The sequence below is a fragment of the Apium graveolens genome, chromosome 10 (genome assembly GCF_009905375.1).
Source record: "Apium graveolens cultivar Ventura chromosome 10, ASM990537v1, whole genome shotgun sequence".
In the NCBI taxonomy this organism is placed as follows: Eukaryota; Viridiplantae; Streptophyta; class Magnoliopsida; order Apiales; family Apiaceae; genus Apium; species Apium graveolens.
Genome location: NC_133656.1, coordinates 91,294,710 through 91,319,363, shown reverse-complemented (window position 1 = coordinate 91,319,363; position 24,654 = coordinate 91,294,710). Strand labels below are relative to the sequence as shown.

Sequence of the window (24,654 nt, the reverse complement as noted above, 5' to 3'; positions counted from 1 at the left end):
CCTGTGGACATCTCTCGGTTGGATACTGATATTCATTAGTAGCCATCAGTTTAATTAGATCATAAGCTTCCTCATAGCTCTTTGCCCATAATGCTCCGCCTGCTGCTGCATCAAGCATGGGTCTGGACTGTGCTCCCAACCCATTGTAAAAACAAGTGATGATCATCCAATCAGGAATTCCATGATGAGGACACTTCCTAAGCATCTCCTTGTAGCGCTCCCAAGCTTCACATAGCGATTCTCCCATTTGCTGCGCAAATTGAGTAATAGCATTCCTGAGTGCAGCTGTCTTCGCCATAGGGAAGAATTTAGTAAGAAACTTTTGAGAAAGATCTTCCCAAGTAGTAACTGAACCAGCTGGTAGAGAGTGTAACCAGCACTTAGCCTTATCCCTCAGAGAGAATGGGAACAGTCTCAGCTTCACAGCATCTTCAGAAACACCGTTGAACTTGAAGGTGTCGCAGATCTCAATAAAATCCCTAATATATAAATTGGGATCTTCAGTTGGAGAATCCCCAAACTGGATTGAATTCTGCACCCATTGAATTATGCCAGGCTTGATCTCAAAGGTATTAGCTGTGATAGATGGCCGGACAATGCTAGATTGAATGTCATTGAACTTGGGTTAAGAAAAATCCATCAAGGCTTTCGTTCATGCTGCTAGATCTCCCATTGTAATGAGTACCTGAAACACAAACAAATAAACCCTGAAAGTAAAAGAATCCGAGTCAGTGAACTTTAACGACCACTGATGACAAGCACATAAACTAAAAATTAACACCGAGTCCCCGGCAGCGGCGCCAAAAACTTGTTAGGGCGAAAACACGCGCTAATATTCATGCAAGTATACGCGTTCGCAAGTAGAATAAGATATAAATCATATTCGTTCCCACAGAGACTGGTTTAGGTTAAGTTCAATTTATGCACCTATGCAACAATGTATGATTATCGCTCAATGCTAAGACAAATAACAAATTGGGTATTTATTAAAATAATAGATTATACTAAATAATAATAACTAAGAGAATTGAGGTTGAATTACTATATATGACAAACATGGGATTCTAACTTCATTAAATACTTCATTCAAAGTCATTGTTCTTAACCTTAGCATGTGATGGTGATGACACTAATCAGATAATACGAAACTGATAAACGCCAACTTTCGTTGCACGAGAACCATTCTACCTGACATCCACAAAAGAGATAGAAGCTGAAATGGCACCAATTATATTGAGACCTTATATGTCTATAGAATTTGACAACATAACGGTTTAAGGACAAGTTATCTATCTTGATTACATAGGACAAGTAAAACGGTTAGAGTTACCTACGAATCATGCATACACATACATGAACCTATGCTAGCATGGCAAGTTCTAAACCTCTATATTTACCGTCGCTTCAATAGAGATTAACATGCTATTTTATATGTTAGCTACGCATATAAGACGAATAAGCACAACCAATAGTAGGATATCAATCAATCACCACATACCAAGATATCAAAATAATTTATTTATTGAAATGTATAAGGAAATCCGCTAGAATCCCATGACAACGATTAGTCCATAATTGAACTCATCGTCACCATGGGTTCCAATGAAAGCATGGTATAAAACAAGGTCTTAATAAACTGAATAATAATCAAAGTACGAATAAACGAGATCTAGGTTTAACAAGAACGAAAACGAGCATCCAAAGTTATAACTAATTCAAAGAATCATAAGTTAAAAATAAGATCTTCTTTTTTGGAGTTGTTTTGTGCTTCTAGGTCTTCTCCTTGGTATCCCAGTCTTCCCGGATGATGAAAACCCTTTTTTTAAGTATATATACGCCCCTAAGGGACCTGGACCCTTAAAATCGTCAAATTCCACTCAAAAAAGGCTTTTTCAGCGAAATCAACGACCAGCCGCGCCTCGGGCGGCCTGCTTCAGCTCTCCGGGCGGGCGCCTCAGCTCCCCGGTGGCGGCGCCACATCCCCGGCGGGTGCCTGGAGCCTGTCTGGAAAAATTTCTGATGAATCTTATTTTCGCTATAACTTGAGTTCTACTTGTCAGAATTAGGCGATTCAACTGGCCACGCGAAGCTAACGAGATTCTCTACAACTTGAAAATGGCCTTGGCTTCTAAATCTGATCACTTTTATCATATTTCCTTTTAAAGCTCATTTTTTCATATAACTGATAACTTTAATGCAATAACACAAAAACACATCAAAATACCAACAACTTGAGTCCAAAACACCAATTTAAGCTTATAATAAAGCATTCCAAGTAGATATAAAATCCACTTATCAGTGCCCCTGTTCCCCTACCACCATCCTCTTAGACTATCATATAGTCTACCTATCTCCAACATCATTGTTGATTAGTACTTTGATTTCCATTTGTACCTTGTACCCGGATTGTTACGGAAAGACTTTATTTGCACTTTATTTCCTGTTTGTACCTAATTCTCACTTTTCATTTGAACTAATGTTAAATTTGCACTTTGATTATCTCTATAATAATGCCATCTCATTATCATGCTATATACTTGCTTAGATAGAATTTTGTTGTTTAAATTCTATTGATCCCTCTAGAACTTGATCATGTTTAATCTTTCCCTAAGATATCCCTTGAATAAGACCTTATTACTTGATATTTACCCTTATTATAACTCGTGTATACAAATTTGAACTGTGAATAAACCTTTCTTATCTACATTCAGAATCATGCCTCCTCGTAGAGCTCGCAACACCAATACCGGGGATCATGAAGATCCACCACCCAACTTGGCTCAACTCATGCAAATACTTCACCAACAATTTAATAATCTTGCTCAACAACAACAACTCCTTCAGCAACAATTTCAACAACAACAACCACCTCCACCAACACCAACCCCTACAACTTTCAAATCATTCCAAGTTGTGAAACCACCGGAGTTCCGTGGAACTCAAGACCCTGTAGAAGCCCGGTCTTGGCTTAAAGAGATGGAGAAAGCTTTCACGCTAGCTATTGTAAGCGAAGAAAAGAAGGTCGACTATGTGTCTTATTTTCTGAAAGACGAAGCGGTTTATTGGTGGGAGTCAGCCCGTGCTTTAGAAGAAGAGGAAGTTATCACTTGAGATAGATTCAAGAAGATTTTCTTAGACAAGTATTTCCCGAGGTATATGCAGACTCAAATGGAATTGAAGTTCTTTGAATCGAACCAAGAAGGAATGACTGTAGGAGAGTACGAGAAGAAATTCACTGAGTTGGCTAGGTTTGTTGGAGATTATGTGGACACGGATGAAAAGAGAGTGAAGAGATTTAAACAAGGATTGAAGCCTTGGCTACGAAGCAAAGTGGATGCCTTTGAATTGACCACATATGCTGAAGTGGTTCAGAAGGCGATGGTAATTGAAGGAGAAAATGAACAAAATCGGAGGAAAAAGAGAGTAAAAAAATAAAGTTTGGAAACAATGGTGAAGGATCGGCTCAAGGGAGCTAAAGTGGAAGGAATTTCAAGAAGTTTGGATACGAAAATCAAGGAGGACCCCGAAGCTTTAAGAAGGGTGATAATAAGAGTTAGAAGAATAGCATTGAAGGGCCAAGTGGACAAAGATCCCAACAAGCAACAAATCCAGAGTGTAAATTCTGCAACAAGAGACACATGGGTAACTGTAATAAGGCTGACATCGTTTGTTATAAGTGCAATTTGAAAGGTCATTATGCGAATAAGTGCTGGAACCCGAAGCCCCCTATTACATGCTTCAAGTGTGGAAAGACCGGTCATATGTCGAGGGATTTCAAGACCCTCGGAAACAACAAGTTGATGCAATTAACGCTCGCCCCTTACAATCAAGCAATGACATATTTTGTTCCAATACTTCAACTACCTTCAAATCAACCTTCTGAATCTGCAACTCCAATGTTCCCTCCCTCTTATCTTGCTCAGGCCCAGACATTCAACATGAATATCAAGGATGTTGTTCAGAGTTCTGAAGTTGTGGCAAGTACGCTTTCTAACAACAACATCAATGTTAAAGTGCTATTTGATTCTGGAGCTATTAGATCTTTCATATTTAAATCTTTTGTTGGTAAGTTGAATTGTGAAATTGGACCGTTAGTTCCACCTCTACCTAGCATTGTGGCTAATCAAGAACAAGTATCTGTTAAAAGTATTTGCCCCTGGTGTAAAGTAGAGATTTCAGGCTATAGTTTCCTTGCTTCCCTTATACCTTTTCAACTAGGAGAATTTGATGTTATATTAGGAATGGATTGGTTAGCAGAGCATGGTGCTCAAATAGATTATAAGAAGAAGAAAGTGATTCTTAAGTCCCCTCAAGGAAAGAAAGTAGAGTTTAAAGGACAGAAACAAGTTAAAACATTTTTGACAATGATTCAAGCTAAAAAGTTGTTAAGACAAGGGTGTGGAGGGTATTTGGCTCATGTAATTGATAGATCTAAGGAGATGCCGAATATAGAAAGTATCCTGATAGTTAGCGAATTTCCCGATATATTTCTGGACAAACTTCCTAGATTACCGCCTGATCATCAAATTGAGTTTTCTATCAACTTAGCACCCGGCGTGGAACCTGTATCGAAGGCACCTTATCATATGGCACCAGCAGAAATGAAGGAATTGGCCAAGCAACTACAAGAGTTATTGGATTAAGGAGTTATAAGGCCGAGTGTATCTCCGTGGGGTGCTCCAGTTCTGTTTGTGAAAAAGAAAGATGGAAGTATGAGACTGTGCATCGACTATAGAGGGTTGAACAAATTGACAATTAAGAATAGATACCATTTACCTCGTATTGATGATTTGTTTGATCAACTTAAGGGAGCAGCTTACTTCTCAAAGATTGACTTATGATCGGGATATCATCAGTTGAAGATTAGGATGGAAGACATACCAAAGACTGCTTTCAGAACTAGATACAGACATTACGTGTTATCAGTTATGGCATTCGGATTGACAAATGCGCCAGCCACCTTTATGGATCTGATGAACCGATTCAAGGAGTATTTGGACAAGTTTGTCAATGTGTTTATCGATGACATTTGAATATATTCAAAGACCGAGGAAGAACATGCTAAACATCTGAGAATAGCTTTGGAGACTTTAAGAAAGGAGAAGTTATATGCCAAGTTTTTGAATTGTAAATTTTGGCTGTGAGAAGTTCAATTTCTAGGGCATATTGTCGGAAGTGAAGGAATTCGAGTTGATCCCGCGAAGATAGAAGCTATAATGAATTGGGAAAGGCTGAAGACCCCGACTGAAATTAGAAGTTTCATGGGATTGGGCGGATATTATTGAAGATTTGTGAAGGATTTCTCAAAGATTGCAGTAGCATTGACAAAATTGACCCGAAAGAATGAGAAGTTTGAATGGACGGAGAGTTGTGAAAAGGGTTTTCAAGAATTGAAGCAGAAGTTAATCACTGCTCCAGTATTAGCCCTGCCAGACGATCAAGGAGACTTTGTAATATTCAGCGATGCGTCACACAAAGGATTGAGATGTGTTTTAATGCAACACGGGAAGGTGATAGCCTACGTGTCAAGATAACTTAAGCCTCACGAGCAAAGGTACCCAACTCATGACTTGGAACTGGATGCAATTGTATTTGATTTAAAGCTTTGGAGACATTACCTATATGGAGAGAAATGCAAGATATAAACGGACCACAAGAACCTGAAGTACATTTTCACTCAAAAGGAATTAAACATGAGGCAACGAAGATGGTTGGAGTTGATTAAGGACTATTACTACACGATCAATTATCATTATGGGAAAGCAAATGTAGTAGCGGATGCTTTAAGTTGCAAGGAGAGATTGAAAGTGTTGACTATGGCCCAAGAGTTATCGAAGGAATTTGAGAAAATGGGAATTGAGATTCGAGCTCCAAGTGCACCTACAAAAATGATTTGTACGATGACATTTCAACCAGAATTATTATAAAAGATTAAGAAGTGCCAAGAAGAAGTGATGAATAAAAGGATGAATGAGTTGACCGTAGAAGAGATTTGCACTAAAAAAGACAACCAAGGAATCCTAAGATTCTCCTCAAGAATTTGGATACCGAATGTGAAAGAATTGAAGAATGAGATTTTGAAGGATGTTCACAACTCAGAATTTTCTATTCACCCGGGAAACACAAAAATGTACCAAATTTTGAAACAGAACTTTTGGTGGCCGGATATGAAGAAGGAGACTGCACAATGGATTAGTAGATGTTACACTTTCCAAAGGGTAAAAGCCGAACATCAGAAACCGAGTGGACTAATTCAACCCTTAGATGGAAGTGGGAGTACATTGTAATGGACTTTATAGTTGGATTACCAAGGACAAAATCTAATCACAACGCTATTTGGGTAATAATTGATCGATTGACTAAGTCGGCTCATTTTCTATCAATCAACGAGAGATGCTCAATGGACTAGCTGATTCATATGTATCTAAAGGAAATTGTCACTTGCCATAGAATTCCAGTATCTATGATGTCGGATAGAGACCCTCGTTTCAACTCCAGATTTTAGAAGCAATTCCAAGAACATTTGGGAACTCGACTCAAGATGAGCACTGCCTATCACCCACAGACAGACGGACAGAGTGAGCGCACGATTCAGACCATAGAAGACATGTTGAGATCTTGTGCTTTGGACTTCAAAGGAAATTTGGATAAACATTTATCTCGAGTAGAGTTTTCGTATAACAATATCTTTCATGCCAATATTGGAATGCCCACGTAAGAAGCTCTTTATGGAAGGAAGTGTAGATCACCTATTTATTGGGATGAAGTTGGAGAGCGAAAGGTAATTGGCCTCGAACTGATTCAACAAATGAAAGAAGCGATAGATTTGATTCGAAATCGTTTGATCGCGGCTCTGGATAGACAACGAAAGTATGCTATCCACGCAGAAAGGACGTAGAGTATTAATTAGGAGAAACCGTTATGTTGAAAGTGTCGCCTTGGAAAGGGATAGTTAGTGTAACACCCCCAAATCCGGGGTCGGGGATCCGGATTGTCACGAGTTCCATTGTAACCCCCAGTCGCTCAGGCAAGTTTTCTACCCGTTATACTGTTGTTGTGATGTATATGTGTATATGCATGATCTTGCGATAAATGCATATTTGTTATTAGCAAGTTCTTGCGATATATTGTAGCATGTGATATGGTTTATATGCATGCCTGTTTCATATTCGTGGATTATATATCTGTTGGTTAAAATGCTTACAGTTGCATAATACCTATACTAGAGATAAGCGGTATTGAGTTTACCCTTAGTATAGGGGATCAAAAGGTAAACATATTTCTAAACCGGGAGTCGATGTTCCCGAGTATAATATATATATTTTTATATATATGGTTATAGTTTTCAAAACTATTAATCAAATAAGGTTTATTCGATAACTTTAACTTTATTTTATTATTGAATATTATTTCGAATATTCATCCGAGGACTTATGACTCCTTTATTTTATTATTGAATATTATTTCGAATATTCATTCGAGGGCTTATGACTCAGTTATATTATTAATGATTATTAATTGAATATTCATTTGAGGATGTATGACTCCGTTATTTTATTTAATGAATATTATTTATAATATTCATTCGAGGTATTATGACTCCACTTGTTATTTAATAATATTCTTTATTTTATTAAAGAATAATGTTTCGATAATCAAACTTATTTTCGATTATTCAAATAAAGATAGTACTTTCGTATAAGTATATCTTCGGTTATTTAATACTCATTTCAAGTATAAGTCTTACAACTTCTACTTCAATTATTTGTATAAAGATTATTCTTTATGGGATTATTATTTAAATAATAATATTCAGACATTTTCTAAATATATTGGGACTGATTTACTTCATTAAATCAGCATTACTCCAAACACTCTTTAAAGTGTTTTCGAGTCTTCAAAATGATTTTTAAAAGTTAGAGCGGATCCCAAAACTCATTTTTATATTTAAGATCTTCCTTTTAAAGGGGATTTAAATACTCGCTCAAAACCTGAGGGATCCGGCTCTGTGGTGTATTTTATATTCGCAACGAGGTTGCTGTTTTGGTAAATGAATTGATTACTTACCCAACGTTCGGGAAGTAAGTCCATCTATCGAGTCGGCATAAGCAACATGGGCTCAGTGGGCGTCCATGATAGTGTAAGTGGCTCAGTGGGAGTCCATCAAATGCGTAAGTGGCTGAGTGGTAGTCCAGCATAAGGTCCTATTGCGACCAGGGTGATGACCAGTGGGGAATTCGTCCATCTACTAGTAGAAAAGGTTACTTATTGGTATCTTTGCCTGATCAGCAAGATATCAGGTTTATGCCAAGGTTTTCTCCTTTCCAAATTCATTGGATATTGCAACTCTGTTTATAATTTTCATAACAGAGGTTTTCAAGGAGTGTATGAAATGTATATATATAGGTGTATATATATATCGGGATTTAATGAAGTATCTCGTAACTTCATTATTTATAATGATATTCAAAGATTGAATCTATTCAAATCTTGTCATGTAGTCTCATCTATGTGATGAACTTTTGAACTGATTATAACTTGAACGGTGGTAGTTCAAGTAATATTTGGAAAAGATATAAGTATATTGGGGTATCTTGTAACTTCATATTTTCAACTTATATCTAGTTAATGATTATCTTATGCATATCAAAGATTTTCAGAAAAATGTTGAGACAAGGTTAGATATATGAGATCACCTTGCAACGATATTTTTATACAGTTATAAACTGGAACTCTGTGTATATTATGCATGGAAGAGGACTTCCAAGATTTTGAAAAGTATATATGTATATAGACTGAATATTTTACGACTTCATCGCATTAAGATATCAAACTTGGTTCATTTCTTTTGACCAAGACTTTCATGAGTACTATGAGAAGGCTCATATATTGTTAATCATTATACATATTATTTTGGTGGGCTTGCTGCTCACCCTTGCTTTCTTCTTTCATCACACAACAACAGATAGAAAAGATGAACAGGACCAAGCTCCCGATTCGCAAGCGGTTAAAAAACGTTCCGCAGTCTTCTGGAAGCGTTGATGCCGCCGTAGCTGAGGTAGGAGCTACCAATAGGCTAGGTTTTCAACTATTGTTGAACCAGACTTATGTATAATATGAATTGTAATAATGGCAAGGAATATGTAAATTTATTCAGAACCTTTTTAAGGTGTAACGGTTTATAATTGTGGAATATAAGGACTTGTGTTATTTTTGAGTGTTCATCTCTGAGACTATAACTTGTGGTGTGTGTGTTTATTGTGGGGTCACAGTACAGAGTAGTTGATTATTTATTAAGATTGGGTGTTATTAAGGGAAATGGAACTCGTGACAACCCGGATCCCCGACCCCGGATTTGGGGGTGTTACAGAAGTGGTATCAGAGCTCAGCGTTATAAACCTCAGAGATGATGTGACGTTAAGATAATAAGTTCACTAAGATAATAAGAACTCTTGCCAAGTTAATAGTCAGGCTACCTAACGTAGCACCGACAGTTAAAACCCTTATGGGAACCCTTATAAATGTGGCGATAGAAGCGTAGTTCGTTATCGTAGATGGTAGCGGGACTCCGAACCCTGAGGTTGAGGAGCAACAGCGCGATGATGTTTTATTATTAATTGGTGATCGGATTGTGGATCCGATAGCGCGTCCTAACGCAGGACCGGATGATGTTCATATTGAGGATGTAGTGGTCGAGGATGTTGTCCTAGAAGGGATTGTTGCTGAGAAGAATCCCGTGGAGGATCCTGACAAGAATGAATAAAGGACCACTGAGGAATTGATGACTATGGTTAGGGCGACTACCAGAGGTAGGATTGGCCGGTTACTACCAGAGGTTCGTTCAAGTTTGTAAAGATAGTAGACCCTTTAACGTGGCTTACTCGTAAGACTGAGAAGTTCGAATAGACAGAGAAATGCGAGAATAGCTTTTAAGAATTGAAGCAAAGGTTGGTGACGGCCCCTATGTTGGCGTTGCCGGATGGAAAAAGGAGATTTTGTGGTTTGTATTGACGCTTCACATAAGGAATTAGGGTGCTCTTATACAGCACAACAAGGCACTCGCGTACGCGTCAAGAAAATTAAGGGAATATAAAATTCGATATCCCCACCTATGAGCTTGGGCTCGTGGCAATAGTTTTGCCCTAAATATTGGAGGCACTACTTGTATGGAGAGAAGTGCAAGATTTACACAAGCCATAAGTGCTCTAGTGCATTTTCACGTAGAAAGAGCTCAGCATGCGCCAGAGGAGATGGTTAGAACTAATCAAGGACTACGATTATGAGATTCTTTATCATCCAGGGAAAGCCAAAATGGTGGCTAATTCCCTTAGTATAAAAGAGAGACTCAAGATAATAATGTCTTTGGGAGAGTTTATAAGAGATTTTGAGAAAATGGAAATAGAAGTGAAGGTAACCGGAGCCGGTACCGAAAAGCTGTTTGAGATTGCAATACAGACTGAATTATCGGAAAAGAACATATTGTGCCAGAAAAAGTGATGAATGAAGGCAGAGAGCCAACAATTAGATAAAAGATTAATACCGAGAAAAATGATAAGGGAATAATGAGGTATTCCTACAGAATTTGAGTTCCAAACGTTCAGGAGCTTAAAGATGAAATCTTAGATGAAAGCTAGTTTGAGGAATAAGATTTAGAGCAAACCCTGAACATGATAGTCAGGGAGGTCGCCATCAAGATAAAAAGGAACCCATAACATAATGAAGTGGAAAACAAGGATTTTTAACGTATAAGATAACCCCGATTATGGGAGAAGGTTGGAACGTTTTATACTGAGAAAACAGAAGTTGAACAAGATAGGGAGAATCGGGATGGTACTCCTATTGGGCAATTCATGGACCTGCCTAAACAGAACTTATACTATTATCCCCAACCACCACCCTGAGGAAACAATGCGGTGAGAAATTATTTCTGCTTCTTTAAGTCGCTAAGCTCTCAGAGTTCCAAGGAACAAGCTGACCCAGTCGAGGCAAGAGCCTGGCTAAAGGAAATACAGGAATCATTTGAGATTCTAAATGATTGACGAATCACAAAAGACTGTTTTGTCACTTACCCTCCTAAGAGAGAGGCCACACGCTGGTGAAGGGCCAAGGAAGGCACGGAGCAAGAGATTATAATAAACTGATTTAAGTTCAGTCAATTGTTTACAGGAAAGTACTTCCCAAGGTTATGAAGATAGTGTAAAAGCTTTAGAGCCAGAACAAAGGCGGATGAGTATGATGAATTATGAATCTAAGTTGTAAAAGTTGTCAAGATTCATTCTGAGGACACGAATCCAGAATGACGGGATGTTTGAAATCAATGCTTATGTTGTGATTGGTTTGTGAAATAATGATAAGAGAAAGGAAAATAAAAAGAAACTGAAGTGAAAAGGAATATAAAGGCAATAGAGTTTGAGGTATGATAAGGGAGTTGGGTATAAGGAAACCCTAAAGACTCGTAGCAATAGAAATAGAAAAGTATGCATTTTTCAGGATGAGGGTGATTCACCATGAGTTAAAATTGATGGTTGAAGGCATAAGAGATACATATATTTTATCCCCTGTAAGTTGGGAGGATTCGAGGAAACCTTGAGATAATTCGAAGGATAAATAATGAGACGCGGGTAGACTGAGGAGACAAGGAAGTAAGAAATTAGGAAAATTGGATGAAGGAAGTGACCTTCAAGGATGTGAAGTGTAAGACCGGTGGCTTGATACCCAGAAAGGGAGACGCCAGGTATGAAAGATATCCCAACATTGAGGTGACTGTTGAGATAAACAACAAAAGTAAATAAGGAATTATTAAGAAGAGGTTCACGTTGAACACGACCAATATCTTCCAGAACATCCTTGTTATCATTACCAAACTAGGCAAGACAAGCGGATAACCGTTGTTATCTTTTGGAGGCCATATTGATTGACCCCCTTTTTAATACAGATGTTATTGTGAAATTAGAAATATACTATCGAGGTGGGAATGATTGAATAAGACCCCCTTATCAGGGATATATGACTTGATTTATCCATGGAAGGATGCATGTACCTTTTTAAAGGTGGAATTAAGGATAGAACATCGGTAACTTAAAATGAATCCTAGGGGAATGCATAAAGGTTGGCATTTCACCCTTAATAGGGATAGTATGAGTTTTGACAGTATGAACTGGAAAGGATTAAGGTAATAACAACCTTTAAGAATCAGTGGAGAAATTTTTCAGAAGTATATAGACAATGATTCTGGTATTAATAAATGGTATCTTGATATGCCCTGTATCTAGGGAATACAGGAGGAATGATTCAAGGATAACCTTAGAAGTTTTACAAGGAGAAAGGAAATATTCGAAATTCTCAAGAATAAAAATGTTAATAAAGGAAATATGACGTAATTATAATAATGCCAAGTGGGGCACGTGTTAAACCACGAGAAAGTATGGATCGAACCAGTAAAGGTCGAAATTGTTCAGGGCAATTAGGACCTAAGACAAAATATGATCTAAGTACGATCGAGAGTCAGTCGCGATAGTGATTAACCTCTAAAGACTGAGGTAATAACTTATGGAAAAATGGTGATATTTTTTTTTTTACTCATCCGATTTTAAGGAAAACATCTTCACATAAGCTGTGATTGAAATGAGGTAGAAAATTTATTTGGAGGTGGTTAAAATGACATTGACTGTAAGGAAATTTTACTATCAGGAAAGGCCAAAGAGGTGGCCGACACTTTAAAGGTAAGAGGATAATTATAGGCCAAAGGAATACAGTGATGATGGTTAAAGCTGTGAAGGTTGTATTATGGTTTGGAAGATTGACATTCCTTCTGATGACTGTGCAATACCCAACCGTAATAGTAGTTTGGTAAAGGTTTAATTTGTGTAATCGCCATGAGCGGGCTATCTATCTTAGAAGGTACTATCTTGAGAATAAGCCAGGACCATATTCCAAAAAGGACCAAACAAACCTTTGAGTGAAGTCTTCTATTGAAGGCATATAATTAAGAATGATATTAACCTGCTATCGTTGCTTTGAGCGAAACTCTTCTGCAATTTTATCTGCTTCATGTCATGTATGTATGTCAGAATCAGGAGTGTTCTTCATGAATCATGAATGGTGATTATGTTACCTCCTTAGAAGGATTTGATACGACATGTATGGACTCCGTATGGTTAGATATTAAGATTTCATGGAACGTGAATGACGACAGTATGTCAGTAGTGGACCATAGTAATCCAACAATGATTCTGCGAGTAATGAGCTGATTACAACCGTGAGAGTTGTATTGGAGTGGATGTTGAGATTGAGTACCACTAATCGGGTCGTGGTAGTGTATAAGTTATCATTGATAGACTAATTAAGTAGAGTATCTACCTATTGAATATTTATTCCCTCTTATGAATAGAGAGTCGTATTACTATACGAGGAAGGTTGCGGTGCAAGCATAGAATTCTAGTAACGATGATGTCTAGAATGAGATCCCAGATTCGATTTTTGATATCGAGGGAGTTTCAAAGGTGATTGTGTATAAGCTCGAGGAAGAGCCTGGGTCCATAGAATGAAGGACGGAATAGCGAAAATATTTAGGCATGTGAAATACGATGCTATAACACTTGATGTTGATATAAATATATATGTTTTGTTCTCCTATGACAGACCTCTATAGTTCAGAGGTAGATTCCAAGCCAGATATTTTATGGCAATAAAATTTTTACGAATACACAATTCTCTTCAGTTCGTTCTTTTCTCTTCTTTTCATTTCATGTAAGCTGAGAAGAACAACCCTTCCAGAAGGGGAGGTATTGCCGAATGACTATTTATCTGTGTGATAGAAGCCTAGTAGGATACCATCTATTGTTTAATTGCTTGTCAAGTACTAAAGGCTGGCCACCTTCTGTACTAACTATGCGATATAACAAGTGTTCATGATCATAGTGATCTCTCAACAAATTCATTTACTTCTATATGATTGATCAAACTTTGGGAAATAGAAACAGCTGAAAAAAAAGAGTAATAAAGTTGTGGTAGTATTCGGAATGGAAACACATTCGTTATACTAAGGTTGACGTGGTTATTAAAAGGTTATAGAACACTAACGAGCAAAAGTATAACCAGTATAATATTAGGAACGGAAGGTAGTAGCGATTACGAACGGGAAAAGAATGGGTATTGAGAAGCAAAAGCTCTAATGTTAAAAGCTATAATGAGAATCTGTGCAATAGACTTGAAAGAATTTGGAATGATCACTTAACACGGATTGAGTTTTCTTACAATAATAGATCATATGTCAGTATTCAGATATCGCCTTATGAGATCCTTGAGGGAAGACAATGTCGATATCCCTTATGTTAGGATGAAGTTGTAGAGCGCAAGATGCTCGGACCCGCCGTAGTCCAAAGGACCAAGGATATGATAGATCTAATCAGAGGACGGCTGGTAGTAGCCCAAGATGGACATGATACATATGTTGATTTGACACGAAAGGACAAGGAATAGGAAGTAGGGGACCTAGTGCGGTTATAGGTATTCCCTCGGAAAGGATTGATGAGATTCGGAAAGAAAGGAAAGCTAAGTCCACAATGTGTCGGACCCTTGGATATACTAAAACATATTGGGAAAATAGCATACGAGCTAGCCCTACCCCCGAACCTGTAGCAAGTTCATAACGTATTTCACGTATCAATGTTAAGAAAGTGTAATTCGGATGCCAGATAAATAGGGGCATATGAGCGCATAGACATGCAACCCGACGTAACCTATATGGAGCAACCAGGAAGGGTTATAGAGTGAAAAGGAACAAGTGCTTAGGAGAAGGGTTATTAAACTAGGCAGAGTTTGGTGGTAGGACCAGAATGTGGGAAAATTTACTCGAGAGTTAGAAAGTGCAATGCTAAGAGAGTATCCCTATTCATTTTCTATCTGATTCCGGGACGAAATCCTTTTAAGGAGGGGAGACTGTAATAACCCCAAAATTTTGAACTTTTTGTAACCCTTATGAATAGTGTTTTAGCTGAATGAGAAAACTTTTCATGCCACACTATGTAGGGGTTCTGTTATGGATATTCTGAGATTTTATTAGTACTCTATATGGTATATAAGTGTATGTAAAGATCGTCAGAATCCAATTCCGAACACTTTGATTTTTTCCGGAAATCCACTAGATACGGAAAATTAAGTATAAGGTAACAGGATAAAAAGGATTTAAATAAAGGATTATAAGAGAGGATCATAAAAGGATTATAATGTATTGAGAAAGGTTAAGGAAACCCAAGTAATAAGATCCCGGGTATGATCCCTCAAACGATAAACGAAAACGAAAGTTGAGCGAACCGTATAACAGATCAGCGGTCATTAGGCAAACAATTAGGAAGTTAATCAAAGAGATTAGAGGGGATGATGTCATCCAACCAATGAGAAGAGGACAAAGAGGGGAGGATGACATCACATGATGACATAAGCATGACATAGGGAGGAAGGAGATGTGGTTGGTTTATAACCACACAAAGTCAAGGTTAGAAAGGTAATTACCCAAAAACAAATCAAAAACAACCAACCAAAGAATCAAATCAAAGCAAAAACACAAAAATCTGTCTTTCTTCCAAGCTTGCTCTCGGCTTTTCTTCTTTTTCAAAGAAGAAATTTCCAAAAATCAAGTTCCAAGCATTGTTAAATCACAAGGTAATTATCTAAGGTTCCTTGTACATAGATATGGATATCCTATAAGTTTAAGCTCCTAATTCCTTCACAATCTCTTCCAATAAATCAAGGAAGAAGATGGTGAATAGTAACCTTCAAGAAATAACTTTAGTTTTCTTGAATTTTTATGAAAGTTTAAGGTTATACAAGCAAGGATCGAGGTTCTTTAGGCATTCAAAGCTCTTGTGTTGTGTTAAGAAGCTTCAAGGAAGGTATAATCTCTTAACCAAGCTTTGTTATTGAATGTTAAGAGCATAATATGAGTATTCTAGTTCATGAGAGGCTTGATGGTTGTGTATGTAGAGATTAGTTGGTTTTGGGATGTTTTTGGAGTTGTAAATCTTGGTTGTTGATTAATGAACTTAAGTGTAGTTTAAATTCATGATAAAGAATAGTATAAATTGTTAATGTTGAGTTGTTGGGGCTGTTATGATAAAGTATGGATGGAGTTTTGATTGGGTTGTGATTGTGGGTTGATTGTGAGATGATTTGGAGTGGTTTAAAATTGGGTAATCGCGTAAACATAGCCGTCGTAATGCCCGATTTACCGTAGACTGTTTTTGTTCTTAACATCAGAACCCTTGAACTCACTGCTACGTTTTGACCATTGCCATGTTTAGATAGTTCATGTTATGAGCTTCGTTTTGATATGTGGTTCGTTGGATTCCGATGAACGGTTTAGGAGAAACGGCCGTTTTAAGTAACGACATTTCGCGAACGAACCCTTACCCCTCGCCTTACTTTGAAACATAGGTTAAAGACCTTTAAGGACTAATTGAAGTATGAAACATTTATGTAAGGTGTAATAGGAAGTTGGTAAGACACTTGCAAAGGAATCGCCTTAAAACTCGTAATAGTTAAATTATTAAAAATGGTGGAGCCGAGGGTACTCGAGTGACTTAAGAGAATCAGTAAGCGCAAAGCGAGCGTTAGAGTCTAAGTTGTTTATGTATAGATTTACAAGTGACTTTGGTTTAATTCCACATTACTTGTTGTTTATAGGTTACCAGACTCGTCCCGAGCCATTTTAACCCCCAGTCGCTCAGGCAAGTTTTCTACCCGTTATACTGTTGTTGTGATGTATATGTGTATATGCATGATCTTGCGATAAATGCATATTTGTTATTAGCAAGTTCTTGCGATATATTGTAGCATGTGATATGGTATATATGCATGCCTGTTTCATATTCGTGGATTATATATCTGTTGGTTAAAATGCTTACAGTTGCATAATACCTATGCTAGAGATAAGCGGTATTGAGTTTACCCTTAGTATAGGGGATCAAAAGGTGAACATATTTCTAAACCGGGAGTCGATGTTCCCGAGTATAATATATATTTATATATATATATGGTTATAGTTTTCAAAACTATTAATCGAATAAGGTTTATTCGATAACTTTAACTTTATTTTATTATTGAATATTATTTCGAATATTCATCCGAGGACTTATGACTCCTTTATTTTATTATTGAATATTATTTCGAATATTCATTTGAGTGCTTATGACTCAGTTATATTATTAATGATTATTAATTGAATATTCATTTGAGGATGTATGACTCCGTTATTTTATTTAATGAATATTATTTATAATATTCATTCGAGGTATTATGACTCCGCTTGTTATTTAATAATATTCTTTATTTTATTAAAGAATAATGTTTCGATAATCAAACTTATTTTCGATTATTCAAATAAAGATAGTACTTTCGTATAAGTATATCTTTGGTTATTTAATACTCATTTCAAGTATAAGTATTACAACTTCTACTTCAATTATTTGTATAAAGATTATTCTTTATGGGATTATTATTTAAATAATAATATTCAGACATTTTCTAAATATATTGGGACTGATTTACTTCATTAAATCAGCATTACTCCAAACACTCTTTAAAGTGTTTTCGAGTCTTCAAAATGATTTTTAAAAGTTAGAGCGGATCCCAAAACTCATTTTTATATTTAAGATCGTCCTTTTAAAGGGGATTTAAATACTCGCTCAAAACCTGAGGGATCCGGCTTTGTGGTGTATTTTATATTCGCAACGAGGTTGCTGTTTTGGTAAATGAATTGATTACTTACCCAACGTTCGGGAAGTAAGTCCATCTATAGAGTCGGCATAAGCAACATGGGCTCAGTGGGCGTCCATGATAGTGTAAGTGGCTCAGTGGGAGTCCATCAAATGCGTAAGTGGCTGAGTGGCAGTCCAGCATAAGGTCCTATTGCGACCAGGGTGATGACCAGTGGGGAATTCGTTCATCTACTAGTAGAAAAGGTTACTTATTGGTATCTTTGCCTGATCAGCAAGATATCAGGTTTATGCCAAGGTCTTCTCCTTTCTAAATTCATTGGATATTGCAACTCTGTTTATAATTTTCATAACAGAGGTTTTCAAGGAGTGTATGAAATGTATATATATAGGTGTATATATATCGGGATTTAATGAAGTATCTCGTAACTTCATTATTTATAATGATATTCAAAGATTGAATCTATTCAAATCTTGTCTTGTAGTCTCATCTATGTGATGAACTTTTGAACTGATTATAACTTGAACGGTGGTAGTTCAAGTAATATTTGGAAAAGATATAAGTATATTGGGGTATCTTCTAACTTCATATTTTCAACTTATATCTAGTTAATGATTATCTTATGCATATCAAAGATTTTCAGAAAAACGTTGAGACAAGGGTAGATATATGAGATCACCTTGCAACGATATTTTTATATAGTTATAAACTGGAACTCTGTGTATATTATGCATGGAAGAGGACTTCCAAGATTTTGAAAAGTATATATGTATATATACGGAATATTTTGTGACTTCATCGCATTAAGATATCAAACTTGGTTCATTTCTTTTGACCAAGACTTTCATGAGTACTATGAGAAGGCTCATATATTGTTAGTCATTATACATATTATTTTGGTGGGCTTGCTGCTCAGCCTTGCTTTCTTCTTTCATCACACAACAACAGATAGAAAAGATGAACATGACCAAGCTCCCGATTCGCAACCGGTTAAAAAATGTTCCGCAGTCTTCTGGAAGCGTTGATGCCGCCGTAGCTGAGGTAGGAGCTACCAATAGGCTAGGTTTTCAACTATTGTTGAACCATACTTATGTATAATATGAATTGTAATAATGGCAAGGAATATGTAAATTTATTCAGAACCTTTTTAAGGTGTAACAGTTTATAATTGTGGAATATAAGGACTTGTTTTATTTTTGAGTGTTCATCTCTGAGACTATAACTTGTGGTGTGTGTGTTTATTGTGGGGTCACAGTACAGAGTAGTTGATTATTTATTAAGATTGGGTGTTATTAAGGGAAATGGAACTCGTGACAACCCGGATCCCCGACCCCGGATTTGGGGGTGTTACAGTTAGATTTGGCAAGAAGGAAAGTCGAAACCAAGATTTGTCGGACCTTTTGAGATTTTGGGTAAAGTTGGAAAAGTGGCGTACGAGTTGGCCTTACTGCTTCAAATGCAGCACATTCATAAAATCTTCTGTAATAACTTGAATTTTTGAGACCTTGTAAAATGTTTAATGAATAGTAACCCTGACAGACGGGAAAAACTTTTGAGCCCACACTATATAGTGCATGAGAAAATGAGTTTCGGAATTGATATTATGACTATACGTACCAAATGAGTGTATGTAAACACTATTAGTTTTCGAAGAAAACGAACTTTGAAAAATGACCGTATTTACGACTTATCGAGGGTTAGGAGAATCAAAATATAATTACGAGATTAAAATCCTACGGATTTATATTCAAGAAGGATAAATAAAAATATAAGGAATAAATACGAAAGGTATTACATCGCGAACCATTTACGAGTAAGTATTACAGAGAACGTTTAAGTAACTGAGCAAACACGTAAATGATTAAATAAACGTAACACACTAACTAAACCATGATAAGGAAGTAACCATGGTTACTTCATCAAATAGTGAGCTAACCATAGGATGACCAAGCTAGCTAGCAAAATAGTGTGCTAAGGAAGCTAACCTTGTAGTTAGCTTGTAAGCTAGCAAGCTACAAAGATTTGTCTCCAAGATTTGCTACAAAGAATAAGACCTAGAATGCTATACTAGGAAGAATAAAATCAAGTTGCAAGATATCAACTCACCTTCCTAGAAGCAACCTATCCAAAGCATCCAAGAGAAGCAACCAAAGTAGTATAAATACCCCCCACCCATCCCCATTTGTTCCATTCGGCCCTATTGAAGAAAAAGAGGAATTCAAATTCCAAACTCCAAGTTCAAGCTCTTGTAAAATCACCCAATTAATTCCCAAGCCTCCTAGAAACTATACTAAGGTAAGAAAATTCTTTCATCTCTTTTTATCAAGGTTTGATGGGTGGAGTAAATTCAAGAAAACTCACTAGTGAATAGTATGAATAATAACCTCTCTTTTGTTTCTTGATTTCAATGGTGGTTTTAGGTTCTAAAAATCATACCAAGCACTTCCAATCCTCCACCATCCTCAAGAACACATCTCAAGCTTTCAATAAAGGTAAAAATCTTTGGCCCAACTTTATTTAAGGTTCATTTTTAAGATCCATTTAGTATATGGTAGTAAACCAAGCTTACTAAGTAGTATTGATGAAATCTTTGTGTTTAAGTTAAGTAGATTAAAGTTGGTTGTTGTTTCCTCAATAACATGATGTGCTTGAGAGGAGTTTGTGTGTTGATGATGATATAATGATTGTTGGTGGTTGTGTTAATAGTTAGGGCGTAAACGAAACCCCGATCGTAGACATAACTTCGTTAAAACCAACAAATCTTAACTTTAAGTTTCTGCAGAAAGTCCCGAAGTTTTAAACTGTAAATTCTTCAAAAATAACCTTTTTTAGGATAGAAAATGTTATAAGGATTGTTTAGGCGCTTGAATCGCTTGATTCCGAATTACGGATCAAATGTTATGACCGTTTTAGTAAAAGTGATTTACGCGACAAAAACTGCTACGAATTACGAACTTTGAAAATATAAAGGATAGACTTAAAGTGTTCATAAATCATGAAATTTTTACAGAGAGTAACATATTGAGTTTCCTAACTGCCATAAAAATTTCAAGTGAAAATAATGATTTCCCAATTTTATAAAAATGTCGGAGCCGAGACCGCGCGAGTAGAAACCGAAAGAATCTATAAGCGGAGCCGATGACGATATTGAGAATGAAACCAAGATACTTAGGAAAATGAAGTGACCATAATATGGATATGACTTAAAGGAATGTTAAGGGTAGTATGTGTTGAGAGGGTGCATAATAAGTAGCGCATGAGTGCGAGTTGCAGTAAGTTAGAACGGAACCTAACAAAATAAAATGTGTTTATGGTTATAGATTTCCGAGCGGAACCTAGAGCATCCTCCACCTCGAGATACCCATGAAAGTTTACGAACCCAACTACATTTTTAATGTTGTGTTGTGAAAGGATTGTTTTACTATCATCGCATAAATACCATGTTTGCCATGATACATAGTTGTTGAATTTCGCATAATATAGCAATGTTGTACGATAAAATGTTTATTCCGCTTTAAGCGTGAAGTATTATATAAGACTGAGAGTCGGTCGGGATTTAAGATAAAACCCGGGAATAATTTTCGGTGGTATTATAGGACGGTTATAAGTCCATAGTAGTACGTTTTTAAAAGGGACTCATCGTCCACTTACGAAACATTAAAACACCTCGAACTTTTATTAAAATGATTTCCCGATGATCATTTTCCCTCAACTATATTTTATTGTTCGGATAATAAATATTACATACTTATTCCTTTATTATGGGAGTAGTATACTCCAACGTTGATTTATTTCAAACCCGATTAATCATTATAGATTATTAATTATGTAGACACAACCTAGTTGAGGAATATTATTTTTAATAAATCTTTTAGAGAGTAAACTTATTCGAGGTATGATTATTATCAATTATCATTTAATTATTTATCGACTATTATTTAATTAATTATTATTTATTAAAGGATTTATTATTAATGTAAAAATTATAGATCCTGATTTAAAAAATACTTTCTGATTTTACGAATATCATTCGAATAATTTCAGATCGTCGGTGAATATTATCCCGTCTTATTAATATATTGAATATAGTTTCAAGGAGAAACTTTTCCCCCTTATTAATTATCTGTTGACAACGGTCAACTCACATCCTTAGTACTTCCTTCGAAACTTTCGGAAGTACCTATATATATATAAAGTAAAGTTATGCCTATCAACAAGCAAACCGCTTGGAGGAACTTCGATGTGGTTCGAGTTCTCGAGATATGATAGGATTTCCTAAAGGACAAGGGAGGGGTAGAATCCAAGTACTTCATTTATTGGATTGGTTACTGGTACCGTAGGAGACGGTATAATATGTACCTATGGACCTGCGAAGTGTGTGTATACCGAAATGAGGATACATAGCCCGTATGCGGCAAGGGTGATACCCGAGAGATGACGTTTTCGTCCTTTTACTAGTAGAAAAGGTTACTTTTATCACAGTACGACTGATCATCATATGCGGTGGCTCCAGTGAATGTCCAAATTCTTCTAATTGGAATTGTGATGCAATACCGTAACCCAAGCCTAGGTGCTGGGATTACTATTAAGGTATTCGCGGGTTATTAAAAACCCCCTTAATGAATTGTTTTCATAAAAAGGTGTGTATCACCAAGGAAAACTATTTTCGAATAACACATAAATATCATATATGATGTTATCATACAGTCATTTTTATACTGTACATTATTATGCTGGGCATTATAGCTCACACTTGTTTTCTCAAATTGACACACCACAACAGTGAATCAAGATGCCTTCCATGAGAACCACAGCCAGGAAACGGGTAGGAAATGGCCAGCTGTTCCGTAGATTGTTTGGTGCTGTACCACAGGTAGTCAGAATAAGCTGGATTAGTTTTCAGTTGTTTATAGTTCGGCTTATTTATAAGTATGATTTATGTAAGGTAAGAAACAAGAAGCGTATATTTGGCCGGCGGACTAGCCTTACCTAAAGGTCACTCCCCGGTAAGACTAATTATATTTGGGTTGTAATAAAAATTACTCTAGTTATGATGGTTCATTTCCAAGACAATAACCTGTAAGTGTGTGTGTGATAAGTGTGTGGTCGTGAAGCGTGAGTATTTACATATTGTAGTGTGAGTTAGATGGCGTGGCTTCCGAGACTCCTGACCCCAGGTTTTGGGGCGCCACAGAAATGGTATCAGAGCCTTAGGTTATCAAATCTTGGAAACGATAGGACATAATATACGTAGACATAAAAATAATAAAATAACCAATTAGAGCTCAAGTCGAGTTCGTCATCGGGCTACACGGGTAGTCTTGACTATTTTACCCTCAAGGGAATTCCAACTCTACATTAGTAACACCTTGCCTATTGTGTCAGGTACCAGCGGAGCCTAGGAGGGAGGTTGATCCTGTTGATGATGTCATGATTCCTGAGCGTGACCCTATTCTCGAGCCAGAGAGCCCACCCATTGATGATTCAGATGATGACCCTACTGAGGATGTCCTAGAGGAGGAGACTGAGCTTCCTGTCTCCGTAGCTAATGGCGTAGTCTGGAGGGATGTAGAGATGTACCCTCACCAGGCTATTCGCTCTCCTACACCACCCCTAGGGATCTAGAGCCCTATGTCCTATACTGATGATGATGTCGAGGAGGCGATACGCGCACAGTTCCACGAGGTCCATAATATATCCTCTAGTGACCCAGATTCACCTCTACCACCCCCGGCGACCATGCATGTAGCCGTACACGACTGGATAGTGGGTCAACTTAACGCTGAGATCACTGCGGCATCTGCTCGCATTGCGGAGTTATGTCAGGCACTGACAGCTGAGAGAGCCACCCGACTAGGATACCTAGGAGATTTCAGAGCTGCTTCCCCAGTTATAGCCCGTAGAGAGATCGATGTGATCAAGCTCCGTACCAGGGTTCAGATGAGGATGACATCAGTGGGAGGATACATCCCGGTAGTTAATGCAGAGCTGATGATTGCAGGAGCGATGATGAGGGTGGGTGACCTCACTCGCAGTGATAGTGACTGAGATACTAGTGACTAGATTTAGACCTTGAAAAGGGCTGGGTGACTTGTCACCAATTTTGATAGGATAACTAGTAGTAGATAGCGTTCCTAGCCATTCAGGGTACACGGCTTATGTATTTTCGTTTCAGTATTCAAAACTAGTAGTGATAGATTGTAATCAGGCATGTATGAACTCGGCTAGTAGTTTCATCCCCAAGTTATAAATGGGAGATCTTATTAATATATAGGTAAACAGTTATTAAGAAATGATGTCTCTATTATTGCACTTTATAAAACCTTCTAGATAATAAATGACATGCTTACATTTGAATAAAATAACCCAACTGTTATAATTACAATTATGTTGACCAATTTTCATTATCAGAACAATGCCGCCCCGTAGAAGAGGAACCAGGGCACAACCCGCAGAATCTGTTAACCAACAACGAGATGACCCTGTAATAAATGAGGAGAGTGAAGAAGACCTAGACTATAATAAATATGATGAGGAAGAATATGTAGAAGAAGAGGCTGAGGATACCCATCAGGGAGGGAACCCCATGAATGAATTTATGGAACTGCTAAGAGCAAATCTGAACTAACAGCCTATTCCACCACAGCCACATGCTGCCCATCAGACTGCAGCTACTGCCTTTAGAGCCTTCAAATCTCTCAAACCCCCAGAGTTTCTAGGATCTGCCCACCCCATTGAAGCTCGGGCCTGGCTCAAAGAGATAGAAAAGTCCTTTAAAATACTAGGTGTTGAGGAACGACATAAGACCATTTTCGCTTCTTACATGCTGAAAGGAAAAGCTAACTACTGGTGGGAGTCCAAACGAAACCTAGAAACAGATGATGTGATTCCATGAGATAGATTTACCCGACTATTCTTAGACAAGTACTTCCCTTGGTT

General features: G+C 37.2%; 1 protein-coding gene and 1 non-coding gene across 2 annotated transcripts in view; both read left to right on the top strand.

Moving 5' to 3' along the window:
- The first annotated feature begins 176 nt into the window (after positions 1–176).
- On the top strand, positions 177–283 carry LOC141694828 (small nucleolar RNA R71). The gene has a single exon (XR_012564110.1). It is a non-coding gene; the product is annotated as a small nucleolar RNA R71 (small nucleolar RNA).
- Positions 284–3,204: 2,921 nt separating this feature from the next.
- The window catches only part of LOC141690745 (uncharacterized), a 62,114-nt gene continuing 40,664 nt past the window's right edge, over positions 3,205–24,654 (top strand). The window contains exons 1-2 of the mRNA XM_074495520.1: positions 3,205–3,381; positions 3,678–4,565. Coding sequence (XP_074351621.1) covers positions 3,205–3,381; positions 3,678–4,565 — 1,065 coding nt within the window. The remainder of the gene's footprint in view (positions 3,382–3,677; positions 4,566–24,654) is intronic.